The sequence below is a fragment of the Ranitomeya variabilis genome, chromosome 6 (genome assembly GCF_051348905.1).
Source record: "Ranitomeya variabilis isolate aRanVar5 chromosome 6, aRanVar5.hap1, whole genome shotgun sequence".
In the NCBI taxonomy this organism is placed as follows: Eukaryota; Metazoa; Chordata; class Amphibia; order Anura; family Dendrobatidae; genus Ranitomeya; species Ranitomeya variabilis.
In genome coordinates this window covers 422,017,395-422,034,028 of record NC_135237.1, presented here as the reverse complement: position 1 = coordinate 422,034,028, position 16,634 = coordinate 422,017,395, and the positions used below count along the sequence as shown (strand labels likewise).

General features: G+C 44.6%; 1 protein-coding gene across 2 annotated transcripts in view; it reads right to left on the bottom strand.

Annotated features, from left to right (window-relative positions):
• Positions 1–16,634, bottom strand: part of ENOSF1 (enolase superfamily member 1) — a 108,793-nt gene that overhangs the window by 83,675 nt on the left and 8,484 nt on the right. For both annotated transcript variants that reach the window (XM_077270319.1, XM_077270318.1), the window contains exon 3: positions 12,338–12,453. In XM_077270319.1, the coding sequence (XP_077126434.1) occupies positions 12,338–12,453 (116 nt within the window). The remainder of the gene's footprint in view (positions 1–12,337; positions 12,454–16,634) is intronic.

The following is a 16,634-nucleotide window of genomic DNA, read 5'->3' as shown; positions in this document are numbered from 1 at the left end:
TGGGGAGCTATGGTGCGTCCGATGGCACTGAAGGAGTTCATCTGATCAGGTATCACAGACACCAATACATTTCACAGCCGGGCCTCCGGGGGGAGCTAAGGGTGCTATTCATTAGGCCACTCCCCACCATAGTGGGTAAACTGGGGGTCAGGCAGGAAGTTAGATCAGAAAGCTGACTGGGTTGGAACCAGGCAACACCTTGTTGCAGAGGGTGTTGTAGGGGAAGATACAGTAGGGTCTCTGTCAGGGGTGGGATCCTGACAGAGGCTTGGCAACAAGAAAGAACGTAACGGGACCGTGCCTGCTCCGGGTAGCGGCGGTACCCAAGAAAGGATTAGAAGCGAGATAGATTGTGCTGAGTGAGAAACGGGATCACGCAAAGGAGAAATACCAGTAAGAGTCGTGCTGTAAGACCGAAGCAACATCCTACTGAGGCGCACTACCGGTGGCCGGAACGCCGAGGGAGTAGAACAACATTCAGCTTCAAGCAATACTCCAAACAGCGGCAGGACAGTCAGTCTCAGGCGGGCTGTCTAACTCAAATCACCTATGAAGTCTTGGGAGGCAATTGTGGGAGAGGGGCGTCTCTAGGGTCCCGGAAGAACTCCAGGCCTACCCGTCAAACGGGTGCCGTTCCTACCCGAACCTCAGGGAGGGACGGAGGATTAGCAGAACATCATCTAGTCGAGTTGTGAGGGAACATCAGAAACAGACACAACAGTTGTGGGGTACTTTCCGTAAGCACAGCAGGGAAGGACTACAACACATAGCGCTAGGGGGAAGGCACAGATTTCCTCCTGTGAAGAGAACTCTGGAAGTGTCATTGGACCGGCCGGACTTGCGCAGCCTGGTGAGCCGTATTCTGGATTGAGGACCCAGAGATCTTCAGTAAAGAGGTAAAGAGACTGCAACCTGGTGTCCTCATTATTTATCGCGACCTGCACCCCACAACTGCACCGTTACAACACCTCTTATTGCACCGGACGTCCCCCACTGACAGACAGGGCCACGGACCGGGTCTAGCCACCGTGACAACCCCAGGACTGAGATCTCAGAGGCCCGGCTCCGGGTACCCCTCGGCCCTGCGGCGGTGTGGGGGCGCTCCAACTTGGCGTCACGAACAGGATCTACTTAAGCCTGAAGAATCAGGTCATGTGTGCCTTGGAACTGTGATTTACTGTGCTTGGACTGTACTTTATTGAGAGACTGTGTACTGTTCTTTGCTGAGAGAAGTTCCCGCCAAAAGCCGCCGCCATTGCTACGCCGGAGAAGAAGGAGGGCGTGCTATGGGAGGAGACTACCAGAGTGGCGCGAGAAATGGCTACCGCCCCCTGCGCTTCTGGCTGCAAAGTGAGGACCTGCCTTCAAGGAGAGGACGACCCCCTGATTTGCAACGGCGGGAAGCAGGAGATGGAGAAGCTCGGCCCCGGAGAAATGGCGGAGTCCGATGCATGCATTGCCACCGATCAGCAGATCACGATGAAGAACAGCGAGTGCCGGAACAGAGAAGGAGTAATCCCGGCTTGCCCTCGTTCACCGGAGGCGGACCCGTGTCCCCTGCAGCCAGAGGATCCGAAGCCCCTGGGACAGACAGCGGAGCTGAGTCCACCAATCCCGACCTCGGAGCCGGAGGGGGAGGAGCTGTGGTCCGAGCTGCAGCCGACTCCAGTGTTCTTGTCAGCGGACCGGATCGACATCGGTGGAACCACATCAGGTGCAGGTACGGAAGACACCCCTGCCTCCACGCTCGATCCCGCCCCCGCGACCGATCCTCCCCGTAACAGTAATCCTTCGTTCACAATCGAGCGAGTGGTCCTCGCCCCTAGTGCAATGGGGAAGTTATTACCGCCACTGCCAACCAAGTGGGGGGAGCCCATAGATGTGGGCCCGGACGGAGTGATGTTCCGGTGGGACACTCCCTGGGTTGAGCAGGATGGGGTCCCGGTGGATGGTCTCACCATCGCGATACTTACCTAGGACCAGTACAATCAATGCGTGCTCCAGCACTGGAAACAGCGAGATGAAGTTGAACAACGGGAGACGCAACGCAAGAAGTTTGTACATGGCGGGAAGGACGTGGTAAAGCGGGGAACTGTGTCGGCCTTCCACCCAAGGAAAGGATGGGGCTCCATACAGGAACCGGGTCTATCGACTGACGTCTTTGTTGCTAGTTACGACGTGAAAACTCCCTGCTGTGACCGGGATGGCGAACCACTACGAGAGGGGGATCAGGTGACGTACACCCGTCACTGGAACGCACAAGGATGGCGTGCCCGGAATGTTCAGCGATGTGAGCCTGAGGGAGTGTCACCTGTGGCCCCAATCATGGTTGACCCAGGTTTGCCAGATCTCGTTACTGTCACGGTACGCTTTGTAGTCGCTCCCGAACTTGCCAGCAGGGTCAGTCTTCAAATTCAGACACCGGGTGACCTGGTGGTCCCTGCGGGGCCTGCCGCTGGTATCCGTGCCACAGTAGTCGGGGGTCAGGGGCCAAGGCCACCTGAATAAGGATAAACCTCGGAAACCTGAAAATGTACATAGTTCTCTCTTTGTTTAACTGTTTGTTGACTGTTTGCTGCTAAACCCGTCCAGGGTTAATTCCTTATGGATCCCTTTGTTGACCCGGGATCCTTGTTGATTTGTTTACTTTTCTTCAAGTTTGCACAAGATTGAAAGAACTGCAGTAATCATGGACCGTGCATGATACAAACTTTTTCCTGTATATAGTTTGCACCTTATTAAAGGCGCTCCCTACTGGTTTTACTTAAAGAAGGACTCTTTGCGAAGATTCCGCACTGGAACCTTTGCTGAGTATGGACTGGTAGCTTGAGAAAATACGCTACCTCACAGAGACTTGATCCCCTCTTAAAGGGGATGTTCATTTGTTGCGCTTAAACCGTGATATTGCTTTAAGACCGGAAGCAATAATGTCTTGACCAAAGGAAATGATGATAATGTTTATATGAGAAAAGTTATATGTGTTTAATTAGTTAAATGTGAAGAAATACTGATAATGTGCTCCGAGAAGTAAAAGGTGAAAGATAGAAGAAGGATGCAGTGGACCCGTAGTAATGTTTGATAATGTTGATAGATAGTTAGGATAGAAGGTAAACCCTGAGTCCTCATAGGAGTCATGTAGAGATGGCTCAGTGCTCTTAAACTGAAAGTAATGTTATGTTCTATACTGTGTATAGTAGTTGAAAAGGCAGTAGGCCCTGGCTGAACGGGGCGGTCCTGTAACAGAAAGGAGAGGCAGTAGGTCTGGTGCCAATAGGACAGGCGGTCCTGCAGATTCAAAGAAGGAGAATGAAAAAAGTTAATTTACCTTATAATGTGATTATAGGAAGGTCTTTAGTGGACTAAGAGTGTATGTCCTTAAAGGCAAGGTTAAAGTATTGTTCAGCAATTTTTGCACTTAGTAGAATACCCGGTTGGGTAACAGGAGTTATTTATAGCCTGTAATTTATAATGTTTAATGTTTAAGCATGTTTTGTAACGTTCAAGTGTCCTCACCTCCCATAAAGGGAAGCTTGTTCAAGTATACTTATTGTTATTGCACTCAACCAAACTGTATGTCTTTTTGCTAAACTTGTATTGTTGTTTTCTTCCCAGTCCCGGAGTACTGTGTTTAACCAGGGGGGAGTGCAGCGCCCCAGAGTCCTGGTCGTTGCAGTACTGTGGCTCCGCCACTATGGGGAGCTATGGTGCGTCCGATGGCACTGAAGGAGTTCATCTGATCAGGTATCACAGACACCAATACATTTCACAGCCGGGCCTCCGGGGGGAGCTAAGGGTGCTATTCATTAGGCCACTCCCCACCATAGTGGGTAAACTGGGGGTCAGGCAGGAAGTTAGATCAGAAAGCTGACTGGGTTGGAACCAGGCAACACCTTGTTGCAGAGGGTGTTGTAGGGGAAGATACAGTAGGGTCTCTGTCAGGGGTGGGATCCTGACAGAGGCTTGGCAACAAGAAAGAACGTAACGGGACCGTGCCTGCTCCGGGTAGCGGCGGTACCCAAGAAAGGATTAGAAGCGAGATAGATTGTGCTGAGTGAGAAACGGGATCACGCAAAGGAGAAATACCAGTAAGAGTCGTGCTGTAAGACCGAAGCAACATCCTACTGAGGCGCACTACCGGTGGCCGGAACGCCGAGGGAGTAGAACAACATTCAGCTTCAAGCAATACTCCAAACAGCGGCAGGACAGTCAGTCTCAGGCGGGCTGTCTAACTCAAATCACCTATGAAGTCTTGGGAGGCAATTGTGGGAGGGGGGCGTCTCTAGGGTCCCGGAAGAACTCCAGGCCTACCCGTCAAACGGGTGCCGTTCCTACCCGAACCTCAGGGAGGGACGGAGGATTAGCAGAACATCATCTAGTCGAGTTGTGAGGGAACATCAGAAACAGACACAACAGTTGTGGGGTACTTTCCGTAAGCACAGCAGGGAAGGACTACAACACATAGCGCTAGGGGGAAGGCACAGATTTCCTCCTGTGAAGAGAACTCTGGAAGTGTCATTGGACCGGCCGGACTTGCGCAGCCTGGTGAGCCGTATTCTGGATTGAGGACCCAGAGATCTTCAGTAAAGAGGTAAAGAGACTGCAACCTGGTGTCCTCATTATTTATCGCGACCTGCACCCCACAACTGCACCGTTACAACACCACTTATTGCACCGGACGTCCCCCACTGACAGACAGGGCCACGGACCGGGTCTAGCCACCGTGACAACCCCAGGACTGAGATCTCAGAGGCCCAGCTCCGGGTACCCCTCGGCCCTGCGGCGGTGTGGGGGCGCTCCAACTGCGCTCGGTGATCTCTGGCTGCCCCATAAATAATGAATAGAGTGATGGTACAGCGCTCGGTGATCTCTGGCTGCCCCATAAATAATGAATAGAGTGATGGTACAGCGCTCGGTGATCTCTGACAGCCCCATAAATAATGAATAGAGTGATGGTTCAGCGCTCGGTGATCTCTGGCTGCCCCATAAATAATGAATAGAATGATGGTACAGCGCTCGGTGATCTCTGACAGCCCCATAGATAATGAATAGAGTGATGGTACAGCGCTCAGTGATCTCTGGCTGCCCCATAAATAATGAATAGAGTGATGGTACAGCGCTCGGTGATCTCTGGCTGCCCCATAAATAATGAATAGAGTGATGGTACAGCGCTCGGTGATCACTGGCAGCCCCTTAAATAATGAATAGAGTGATGGTACAGTGAGTTGCCCGCCAGGGCCGTGGGGTACTCGGTACCGGGTCCGGTACTTAAAAGGGACGTCACGGTGGCTGCGACCCGGTCCGTAGCCCTGGGTGCCCAATTAAAAGGGGAAAATCTTTAAAGGGTTTAATAAAGTCTATTCGTGATGCCACCTGTGATATTTGGTCAGTAGGGACCGAAGCTGCTTAAAGGGGTCCTCTGGGGTGATGTTATCACAGCTAGATGGTATAACTTCCCACAGGTGAAGTAGGTCCCCAGGGCTCCGGGTGTGTAGATGAAGATGGTGAGAAATGCAGTGAAGAACGAGGACACAGGTTTGCAGTCTCTTTACCTGGTTTACTGTAGCTTCAGGCAACCGCAGTCCAGGGCACCAGATAACAGGTACAGGCAGGGTCCGGCCAGCTTGGAAGCTAATCCAGAGTCCTCTGACCGGGTGGATGTAAAAGCCTGCCCTAAAGCACAGTGGTGTTGCAGTCCCTTTCTGCCTATGGCTTCTGATAAGGTCCTCACAGTCCCACTCTGTCCTCCATATAGGTTAGGACACTACCCGTATGACAGGTGAAGCAGGCCTTTTTACAGGGTCTCTATCACGACCCGGGCCCTATATTTATCAGTGTCTCCTGGGTATAAAGGTGAACAGGTGATTTACAATCCAGCTGTCCTGCCGGTTTCAGCTATGCCACATTAGAGTTCAGCACGGCCTTGGTCTTCCAGCTACCGGAATCTGCGCTAGCCAGGGAGGTAGCCAAATCACTTCTCTGCTCCACTGGTATTATTCTCCTGTGCTTTCTCTCCCCTGCAGTCTTTCTATAAGTTGTTCGTTCCTTCAGTTCTCTTCCTCCAGGAGCTGTAGTACCTCGGACTACACGGCTCCTTCAGACCTTCCGGCACTCTATGTCTGCCTGCTGTCTTCTCTGTCCTCTGACAGAATGCGCTCTAACTTCCTCTCCAGCCAAAATATATGAGGGAAGTTCCCCTTAATCCGGGTTCAGAGCTCCCCCTTCCGGCCTGGAGTATGAACGTGTTGTATGTAAGTGATTACGTGGTGAAAGTTATCCTTCATCGCTTCCAAGTGTGACATCACTCTCCCCAAAGGGAAAGCAATGCCACTGTGATGACCAGGCCCCTGGGGCGTCACAACAGCGCTCAGTGATCTCTGGTAGCCCCATAAATAATGAATAGAGTGATGGTACAGTGCTCGATGATCTCTGGCTGACCAATAAATAATAAATAGAGTGATGGTACTTATGCTTGTGGTGGCAATGATGGCAGCATGCAGAGAGTCGGAAAGTTCATCTTACAGCATATTATGTAAGCTGACGTACGGAGTAAGTGCACATCACATTGCCATGTGCATGATCCCCTATAATCCCATCATTCAGCAATAAGACTATATGTAGTATTGGCTAGATAACGCATACAGAATCTAACCATTCATGCTACTAAATACATTACTTTGCACATTTACAACTGCTAGAACCAGAATAGAACAATGAGATGTCAGCTATAACTGTTATGCATTAGTCTGTCGCATAAATAATAATCTAATAAAGCTAGAAGCAAAATAAAATGAAAAACTGAAAATTATGACGTCAAAGATTTTTTTTTTTCTAAAAAAAGAACAAAATGACTCTGAAAATTAAATTGCCTGGAGGAAAACTGCAAATAATAAAATGTAAGAAAAAAAATCATGAAGATGATATATAGCCAGGATTCATGATGATCTTGATGAAGGGAAGTAGCATGAGATTTATCTGCAGTTCCATTAAGTCTAAAATTATACTTGCCGTGATTTGCTAAAAAAAAAATAATTTTTTTTTGGTCGCTTTACATAATGTCAGAATTTGTCCTTTAGTTACAATGGAAAGAGCAATTTTTTTAGCTTCTATGGACCTATGTGACAAAAGTATCAGGAGCGTTTCCCTAGCTATATGAATAACCGGGAAACCATATATGATAAGAAGTAACCAGAAATAGAGCTGTTCATCTTTACCTACCATCTATAGGAGAGTAGTTATAATTGATAACGTCCATGCTCAAATATTGTTACCTCTCCTGGTTTTCGCACCTCACCTTGTCTCATCTCTATGCTGTAGCATCTTCTTTTTGGACTTTCTCTTCTATTCCTGCACTAGTACTTCTACAGGCCTCTTCTTGCCAGTCCCTCCATGCATTAAACTAGCTCCTACTATCATGTTTCTCCGAAAATAAGACAAGGTCTTATAATATTTTTTGCTCCGAAAGATGCGCTAGGGCTTATTTTCAGGGGATATGTTATATTCCATGAACAACAGTCCCCAAAAGAAAATGTATTAACATTTAGAAAACATACAATTTATTGAAAAACGCAAACTAAAATATAAATATATTGATTAGCCAGTAGATGGCACCACGTAGCAAATAAATAGGGAATGGTATGAACATATAAATTACCATAGTAGCTAAACCAGTAATAGGATTGACACAAAAGTTATTAACAAAATTAAAAAAAATACATAATTAGCCAATAAATGACATCACATAGCCACTAAAAAATCATCAAATGATAAGATCTACAATTTCCAAAAGGAATTTTACCTAACATTTATATGACAAATAGATGTGGTATCAATTCCTTTTGGAAATTGTAGGTCTTATAATTTGATGATTTTTTTGTAGTTATGTGGTGCCATCTACTACCTAATTATGTATTTTATCTTAATTTTGTGTTAATCCTATTTCTGGTTCAGTTGCACATTTTCTTATCTTATGTGCGGTTCTCATGGTGCAGAACCATATATACTAGTCCTAAAGTGGTGGGTATATAACGTATTTACTGTTGTTTAAATTACCTACATTAAATTTTCTATTATTATTTTCTATGTACAGTGGGTACAGAAAGTATTCAGACCCCTTAAAATTTTTCACTCTTTGTTTCATTGCAGACATTTGGTAAACTCAAAAAAGTTCATTTTTTTCTCATTAATGTACACTCTGCACCCTATCTTGACTTAACCCCTTCACCCCCGGAGCTTTTTCCGTTTTTCCGTTTTCGTTTTTCGCTCCCCTCCTTCCCAGAGCCATAACTTTTTTATTTTTCTGTCAATTTGGCCATGTGAGGGCTTATTTTTTGCGGGACGAGTTGTACTTTTGAACGACATCATTGGTTTTACCATGTCGTGTACTAGAAAACGGGAAAAAAATTCCAAGTGCAGTGAAATTGCAAAAAAAGTGCAATCCCACACTTGTTTTTTGCTTGCCTATTTTGCTAGGTTCACTAAATGCTAAAACTGACCTGCCATTATGATTCTCCAGGTCATTACGAGTTCATAGACACCTAACATGACTAGGTTCTTTTTTACCTAAGTGGTGAAAAAAAATTCCAAACTTTGCAAAAAAATAAATAAATAAAATTGCGCCATTTTCCGATACCCGTAGCGTCTCCATTTTTCGTGATCTGGGGTCGGGTGAGGGCTTATTTTTTGCGTGCCGAGCTGGCATTTTTAATGATAGCATTTTGGTGCAGATACGTTCTTTTGATCGCCCGTTATTGCATTTTAATGCAATGTCGTGGCGACCAAAAAAACGTAAATCTGGCGTTTCGATTTTTTTTTTCATTACGCCGTTTAGCGATCAGGTTAATGCTTTTTTTTTATTGATAGATCGGGCGATTCTGAACGCGGCGATACCAAATATGTGTAGGTTGGGTTTTTTTTTTATTGATTTATTTTGATTGGGGCGAAAGGGGGGTGATTTAAACTTTTATATTTTTTTTATTTTTTTCACATTTTTTTTTACTTTTTTTTTTAACTTTTACCATGCTTCAATAGCCTCCATGGGAGGCTAGAAGCAGGCACAGCCCGATCGGCTCTGCTACATAACAGCGATCATCAGATCGCTGTTATGTAGCTAAAATGCAGGTGTGCTGTGAGCGCCGACCACAGGGGGGCGCTCACAGCCACCGGCGATCAGTAACCATAGAGGTCTCCAGGACCTCTATGGTTACCTTCCTGACACATCGCCGACCCCCGATCATGTGACGGGGGTCGGCGATGCGCTCATATCCGGCCGCACGGCCGGATGCGGTAGTTAAATGCCGCTGTCTGAGTTTGACAGCGGCATTTAACTAGTTAATAGCGGCGGGTGATCGCGATTTCACCCGCCGCTATTGCGCGCACATGTCAGCTGTAAAAAACAGCTGACATGTCGCGACTTTGATGTGCGCTCACCGCCGGAGCGCACATCAAAGCGGGGGTCCCGACATGTGACGTACTATTCCGTCACATGTCGGGAAGGGGTTAAAAAAACAGAAATGTAGAAATTTTTGCAAATGTATTAAAAAAGAAAAACTGAAATATCACATGATCATAAGTATTCAGACCCTTTGCTCGGACACTCATATTTAAGTCACGTGCTGTCCATTTCCTTGTAAGCCTCTTTGACATAGTTCTACTCCTTCATTGTCCAGCTGTGCTTAATTAATCTGATAGGACTTGACTTGGAAAGGCACACACCTGTTTATATAAGACCTCACAGCTCACAGTGCATGTCAGACCAAATGAGAATCATGAGGTCAAAGGAACTGGCCAAGAAGCTCAGAGACAGAATTGTGGCAAGGCACAGATCTGGCCAAGGTTACAAAAGAAGTTCTGCAGTACCCAAGGTTCCTAAGAGCACAGTGGCCTCCATAATCCTTAATTGGAAGAAGTTTGGGACCACCAGAAGTCTTCCTTGACCTGGCCGTCCAGCCAAACTGAGAAATCGTGGGAGAAGAGCCTTAGTGAGAGAGGTAAAGAAGAACCCAAAGATCACTGTGGCTGAGCTCCAGAGATGCAGTAGGGAGATGGGAGAAAGTTCCACAAAGTCAACTATCACTGCAGCCCTCCACCAGTCTGTCCTTTATGGCAGAGTCGCCTGACAGAAGCCTCTCCTCAGTGCAAGACATATGAAAACCTGCATAGAAAAAAAACACATGAAGGACTCCCAGACTATGAGAAATAAATTCTCTGGTCTGATGAGACGAAGATAGACCTTTTTGGTCATAATTCTAAGTGGTATGTGCGGAGAAAACCAGGCACTGCCCATCACCTGCCCAATACAATCCCAAGAGTGAAACATGGTGGAGGCAGCATCATGCTATGTGGGTGTTTTTCAGCTGCAGGGACAGTATGACTGGTTGTCATTGAAGGAAAAATGAATGCAGCCAAGTACTGAGATATTCTGGATGAAAACCTCTTCCAGAGTGCTCTGGACCTCAGACTTGGCCGAAAGTTCACCTTCCAACAAGACAATGACCCTAAGCACACAGCTAAAATAACAAAAGAGTGGCTTCAGAACAACTCTGTGACCAATCTTGACTGGTGTCATGATCCAGGCTGGGGTTTGTTTTTTGCTATTCTCTCCTCGGTCTGGCCATGTGGAGGTTAACCTTCTTTGCCTCATTTTGGGATCTGTTTTGCTATTTCAGTCCATGGCTGCCTGCAGGCAGCATCAGTTATAGTTCTTACCCCCGGTTTGAGCGACTGACCCCGTGGCACCCTGATTTGTTTTCTGCCCGTGTACTCTGTTCCCCTACCTTCCCATTCCTGCTTCCCCGCTCATCTTGCTGTGTGCTCCCCATGCTGTGACCTTGGTATCTGACCCGGCTTGTCCTCTGACCTGTTCCTCTGTCTTACGTCTCTGGCATCTCTGCTCCTGACTGGCTCCAACTTCTATGGCTTGTTTCTGACCACGTGTATTGCTGTTTCCCCTGGTACTGCGTTTCCCATCCGTTCCTGACCCGGCTTGTCTGACCTCTCTCTTTTGCCACCTAGTGGCGCCTGTGCTGCCACACTGAAGTTTTACGCCGTGAGGGCTACCTATCTTCCCTCTCCAACACCCCCTGGGATAGGACGCACGGTACTGCGCTGTGGAAGCATTACAACTGGCCCAGCCAGAGCCCTGACCTACATTCTTCAGAAAAAATGACACGTCACTCCTCTTTAGATTTCGGTGCCCTGACCTAAACCCAATTGAGCATCTCTGGAGAGACCTGAAAATGGCTGTGCACCAACGTTCACCATCCATCCTGACAGAACTGGAGAGGATCTGCAATGAAAAATGGCAGAGGATCCCCAAATCAAATGTCATGTAAAAATTAGATTCCTAAAAATGCAAAATCCTTCATATCTGAGTATCTGGGTGTGTCTGAAAAACAGATCTTTCAGCCCTCACCCAAAATGACATGCAGGGATACCTGCTGTAAAATGTGTTCAGATAGATCTGTTTATATGCATGACATTAGACCTGAGGAAGACTCTAAGGCTGTGTGCACACGCTGTGGATTTTGCTGCGGATCCGCAGTGGTTTTGATGTTGCGGATCCGCAGCAGCTTTCCATGCGTTTACAGTACCATGTAAACCTATGGAAAACAAAATCCACAGTGCACATGCTGCGGAAAAAAACGCGTTGAAACGCTGCATTGTTTATTCCACAGCATGTCAATTCTTTGTGCGGATTCCGCTGCGGGTTACACCTGCTCCTCAATAGAAATCCGCAGGTGTAAAACCGCAGGTGAAATCCACACACAAACCGCGGTAAATCCGCAGGTAATCCGCAGTGCGGTTTACCTGCGGATTTACAAAAACGGGTGCGGAAAAATCACAGACATCCCACCTACTTGTGCACATACCCTAAGAAGTCGAAACCGGTTGTGTTTTAGTTTAGAATAAAAATCATTTTTTAATCAGAATATCGCGTTCCATCATCATCCTTCAGGAGCGCATTTTGCGGGGAGAAATATTTACAAAGTATTATCGCCCATGAAATTAATTCATTAATTCCTAGATCTCTGCAGCAAACTGAATGAAAAGAGGAATGGAGTGATCCATACATTTTTTATGTGAACAAAAATAAGAAATGGAAAGTTAAACATTTCTTTTGTTTCTCTCGGTGGGGGATGAGTGTTATAGCAGAGGTTTCAACAAAATCTAAATAATTACAGATGTAGTTACCATTTTTATTCTGTTGGTACCAAAACACTTCAGCACCCTGAAATGCCAATCATATGATAGTAATATATTTTTACAGCATAAATATTTATTCTCAATGCCGAAAAGATAAGATAATAAAGTTATATCAAAGTCAAGTGGTTTACAATACCCATCGGAGCTGTCCATCACTTGTAAGCTGTCTATAGAAATCTCTGAAATTAGTAACAATGTCTTCAAGATTTCTTCCGACCACAAGATGTGACAGTGCTTTCACAGCACACACCACTGCAAAATAACATCATTAATTGTAACCCAACTGTGTTAGATCTTCAGGATTGAATCCACTATAAAATGTATGTCTTTATTGTTAAATTGTTATTTAAAGCAATATACAGTGGGGAAAATAAGTGTTTGATAGAATGCTGATTTTGAAAGTTATCCCGCCTACAAAGAATGGAGATGTCTGTAATTTTTATTGTAGGTACACTTCAACTGTGAGAGACAGAATCTTTTAAAAAATACAGAAAGTCACATTGTATGATTTTTACATAATTAATTTGTATATTATTGCATGAAATAAGCATTTGATAAAATAGAAAAACAGAACTTATAGGGTGTATCAGCGACTTTACAAAAAAAAAATGTATCTAAGCTCTTACAGGCAGGTAATTGCAACTTACCTGCCTGTTGTGCCTGGCGCCGTACTTCCCTGGTACAGAGCGGTCACAGACCACTCCTGCTGGGTATTCAGCTGCATCTGCTGACGCGATGGGGCGGGACTTCCAGGTCATTCTGATTGACAGCCAACTCCCCCAGTTAGGCAGCGGGGATCTGGCTGTCAATCAGAATTACCTTGGAAGTGTCGCCACGTCTACAGAGTGGAATGGAAATCCACAGCAGAAGCAGTCTGTGACCACTCTGTGCTGCACAAAAGGCAGGTAATTTTGGTTTTTTGTAAAGTCCCAGATTTCCCCTTTAATATTTGGTACAGAAACCTTTGTTTGCGATTACAGAGGTCAGACATTTCCTGTAGTTCTTGACCAAGTTTGCACACACTGCTTAAGTGATTTTGGCCCACTCCTCCATACAGATCTTCTCCAGATCTTTCAGGATCCAAGGCTGTCATTGAGTAACATTGAGTTTCATCTGCCTCCAAAGATTTTCTATTGGATTCATGTCTGGAGACTGACTAAATTCACTACAGGACCTTGAAATATTTCTTATGGAGCCACTCCTTAGTTGCCCTGGTTGTGTGTTTAGGGTTATTGTCATATGGAGTACACAGCCACGATCCATCTTCAATATTCTTACTGACAGAAGGACATTGTTGGCAAAAAAACTCACGATACATGACCCCATCCATCCTTCCTTCAATATGGTGCAGCAGTCTTGTCCCCTTTGCAGAAAAGCACCCTCAAAGTATGATGTTTCCCCCATCATTCTTCATGGTTGAGAAGGTGTTCTTGGGGTTGTCCTCATCCTTGTTCTTCCAAACACAGAGAGTGGAGTTGATATTAAAAAGTTATATTTTGGTCTCATTTGACCACATGACTTTCTCCCATGCCACCTCTGGATTATCCAGATGGTCACTAGTGAGCTTCAAACGGGTCTGTACATGTGCTGGTGTGAGCAGGGGGATCTTGTGTGCACCCTGCGGGATTTTAATCCATGACGGCGTAGTGTGTTACTAACAGTAATATTTGAGACTGTGTTCCCAGCTCTCTTCAGGTCATTGACAAGGTCCTCTTGTGTAGTTCTGGGCTGATTCCCAACCTTTCTCAGAATCATTCTTAACCCACAAGGCGCGATCTTGGATGGAGCCCCAGACTGAGGAAGACTTACAGACATCTTGTGCTTCTTCAATTTTCTAACAGTTGTTGCCTTCTCATCAAGCTGCTTGCCTATTTCCCGGTAACACCTCCCAGCCTTGTGCAGGTCTACAATTTCATCTCTGGTGCTTTGGGCTTGGCCATGGTGGAGAGGTTGGGGTGTGATTGATTGAATGTGTAGACAGGAGTCTTTTAGACAGGTAATCAGTTTAAACAAGGTGCAATTAATACAGTCAATGAATCCAGAGTAGGATGGCTTCTTAAAGAAAAACTAACGTGTGTGAGAGCCAGAATTCTTGCTGGTTGCTAGGTGATCAAATACTTATTTCATGCAATAAAATGCAATTTAACGATTTAAAAATCATACAATGTGATTTTCTGTTTTTTTTATTTTTAGATTTTGTCTCTCACTGTTGAAGTGTACCTAGGATAAAAATTAGAAACCTCTCCATTCTTTGTAGGTGGGAAAACTTGCAAAATGGGCAGTGTGTCAAATACTTATTTTCCCCACTGTACCTTATTATTATCAACTGAAAGTTGTGTACACAGGAATGTCTGTTTCTTAAAAGAAATCTCTTCACAGGATTTCACCCCCAAAAAGTATTTATATGCACATTTAGCTCTTTTAAGACAAGTCCAGCAATACCTTTACATGGCCAGGTGTAGAAAACCGGCTAGAATATTGAAAGGATATATTAAGTTGAAAAACCAGAAAAAACGTACTATCCTTAAAACGATATTTTATTATTAAATTGTCTAAAATCCCAATAGATAAAACTCAAATGTATGCAATCAACATCAGCCAACTGGGTTGGGTAAGCTAGAAAAATAGGGAGAAAATAGCAGATATGCCTGACACAGTCCCTGTAGGTGGCCCTAAAGTGTCTTAAACCTACCTACCAGCGGAGGTTGGCACCCTAGATTTCGATATGGCGCCCCCGCTCACCGTCGACTGTCCCTTCTTACCCTAGTAGGGTCCTACTTGCTACCCACACCCAGGTACCCACAGACATACACACACAAATTGACCAATAGGTCACACTAACCAAAAAACGTGAAAAAGTGAAAAAAGAAAAAAGTGAACGAAAAATTCTAAAAACACTGCAGACATTGCTGCATAAATGCACTAAATAGCATGTAACCCACAGTTACCTCAAAAAGATTTTTTTGAAAAAATAGATAGTGCAGAGCTATGGGGTACAGCCGGGCACAGTTGGAGTGTGCTCAGTAAAATATTTGGAGGTCATAAGTAGTGAAACCTCTAATAGATGTAACAATAGGTCACTGTCTTTGTTAGTGGTTGATGACCTAAAAATCTTAGACAGACCAATAAAGCTAATGTACAGAGTGGATCCCTAGGCAAGATAGCACCCCTCCGAAAAGGTTAGCAGATATATGAGTACACTCAATGGATGTAAGTATGTTGTTGGGTGATATAGATATTACACCCTAAATTGTCCAAAAATAAACAGAACAAAATATTCAACAAAAACCAAAAAACAAAATAAACCCAAATGAAAAGATTATCTGCCTTATAGGGTATCACATGTAGTATTTCTCATTTAGTTTAAGGGCTAATGCACATCAGTATACAGAAACGACTGAGAACCATCCCTATATTAGATGATCTGGTAAACTTTTATTGTTATGAGTAGCATAATAGTCTGCACTCTAGATGCCATCCGAGTTCCGCATCTTATACCATAGAAAAAATCAGCAAAATATTGAACAAAATCAGAAAAAAAGAAAAAAACACAAAACAAATTGGTATCACATATAGTATCTCTCAATTGCGTTAGATTAGTGCATCTACAAGCCCAAAAAAATATAAGGCCAATCCCATTATAGGATATCACATATAGTATTTCTCATTTGGTTTAAGGGCTAATGCACGTCAGAGTACAGAAACAGCTGAGAGCCATCCCTCATTACCCTCTCTATAATGGATAATCTGATACACTTTTGTTGCTGTCAGTAACACATTAGTCTGCACTCTAGATGCCATACGAGTTCCGCATCTCATACCAAAGAAAAAATTAGCAAAATATTAAACAGAATCAGAAAAAAGAAAGAAACACAAAATAACTTGGTATCACATAAAGTGTCTCTCAATAGCGTTAGATTAGTGCCTTATAGGGTATCACATATAGTATTTCTCATTTAGTTTAAGGGCTAATGCACATCAGTATACAAAAACGACTGAGAACTATCCCTCATTACTCTCTCTATATTAGATGATCTGGTACACTTTTATTGTTATGAGTAGCATATTAGTCTGCACTCTAGATGCCATCCGAGTTCCGCATCTTATACCATAGAAAAAATCAGCAAAATATTAAACAAAATCAGAAAAAAGAAAAAGGAAAAAAGAAAAAAGAAAAAGGAAAGAAAAGAAAAGAGAAACGCTAACGCTACTGAGAGACACTTTATGTGATACCAATTTATTTTGTGTTTCTTTCTTTTTTCTGATTTTGTTATATTTTGGTAAAATTTTTCCTTTGGTATGAGATGCGGAACTCGTATGGCATCTAGAGTGCAGACTAATGTGTTACTGACACCAACTAAAGTGTACCAGATTATCCATTATAGAGAGGGTAATGAGGGATGGCTCTCAGTTGTTTCTGTACTCTGATGTGC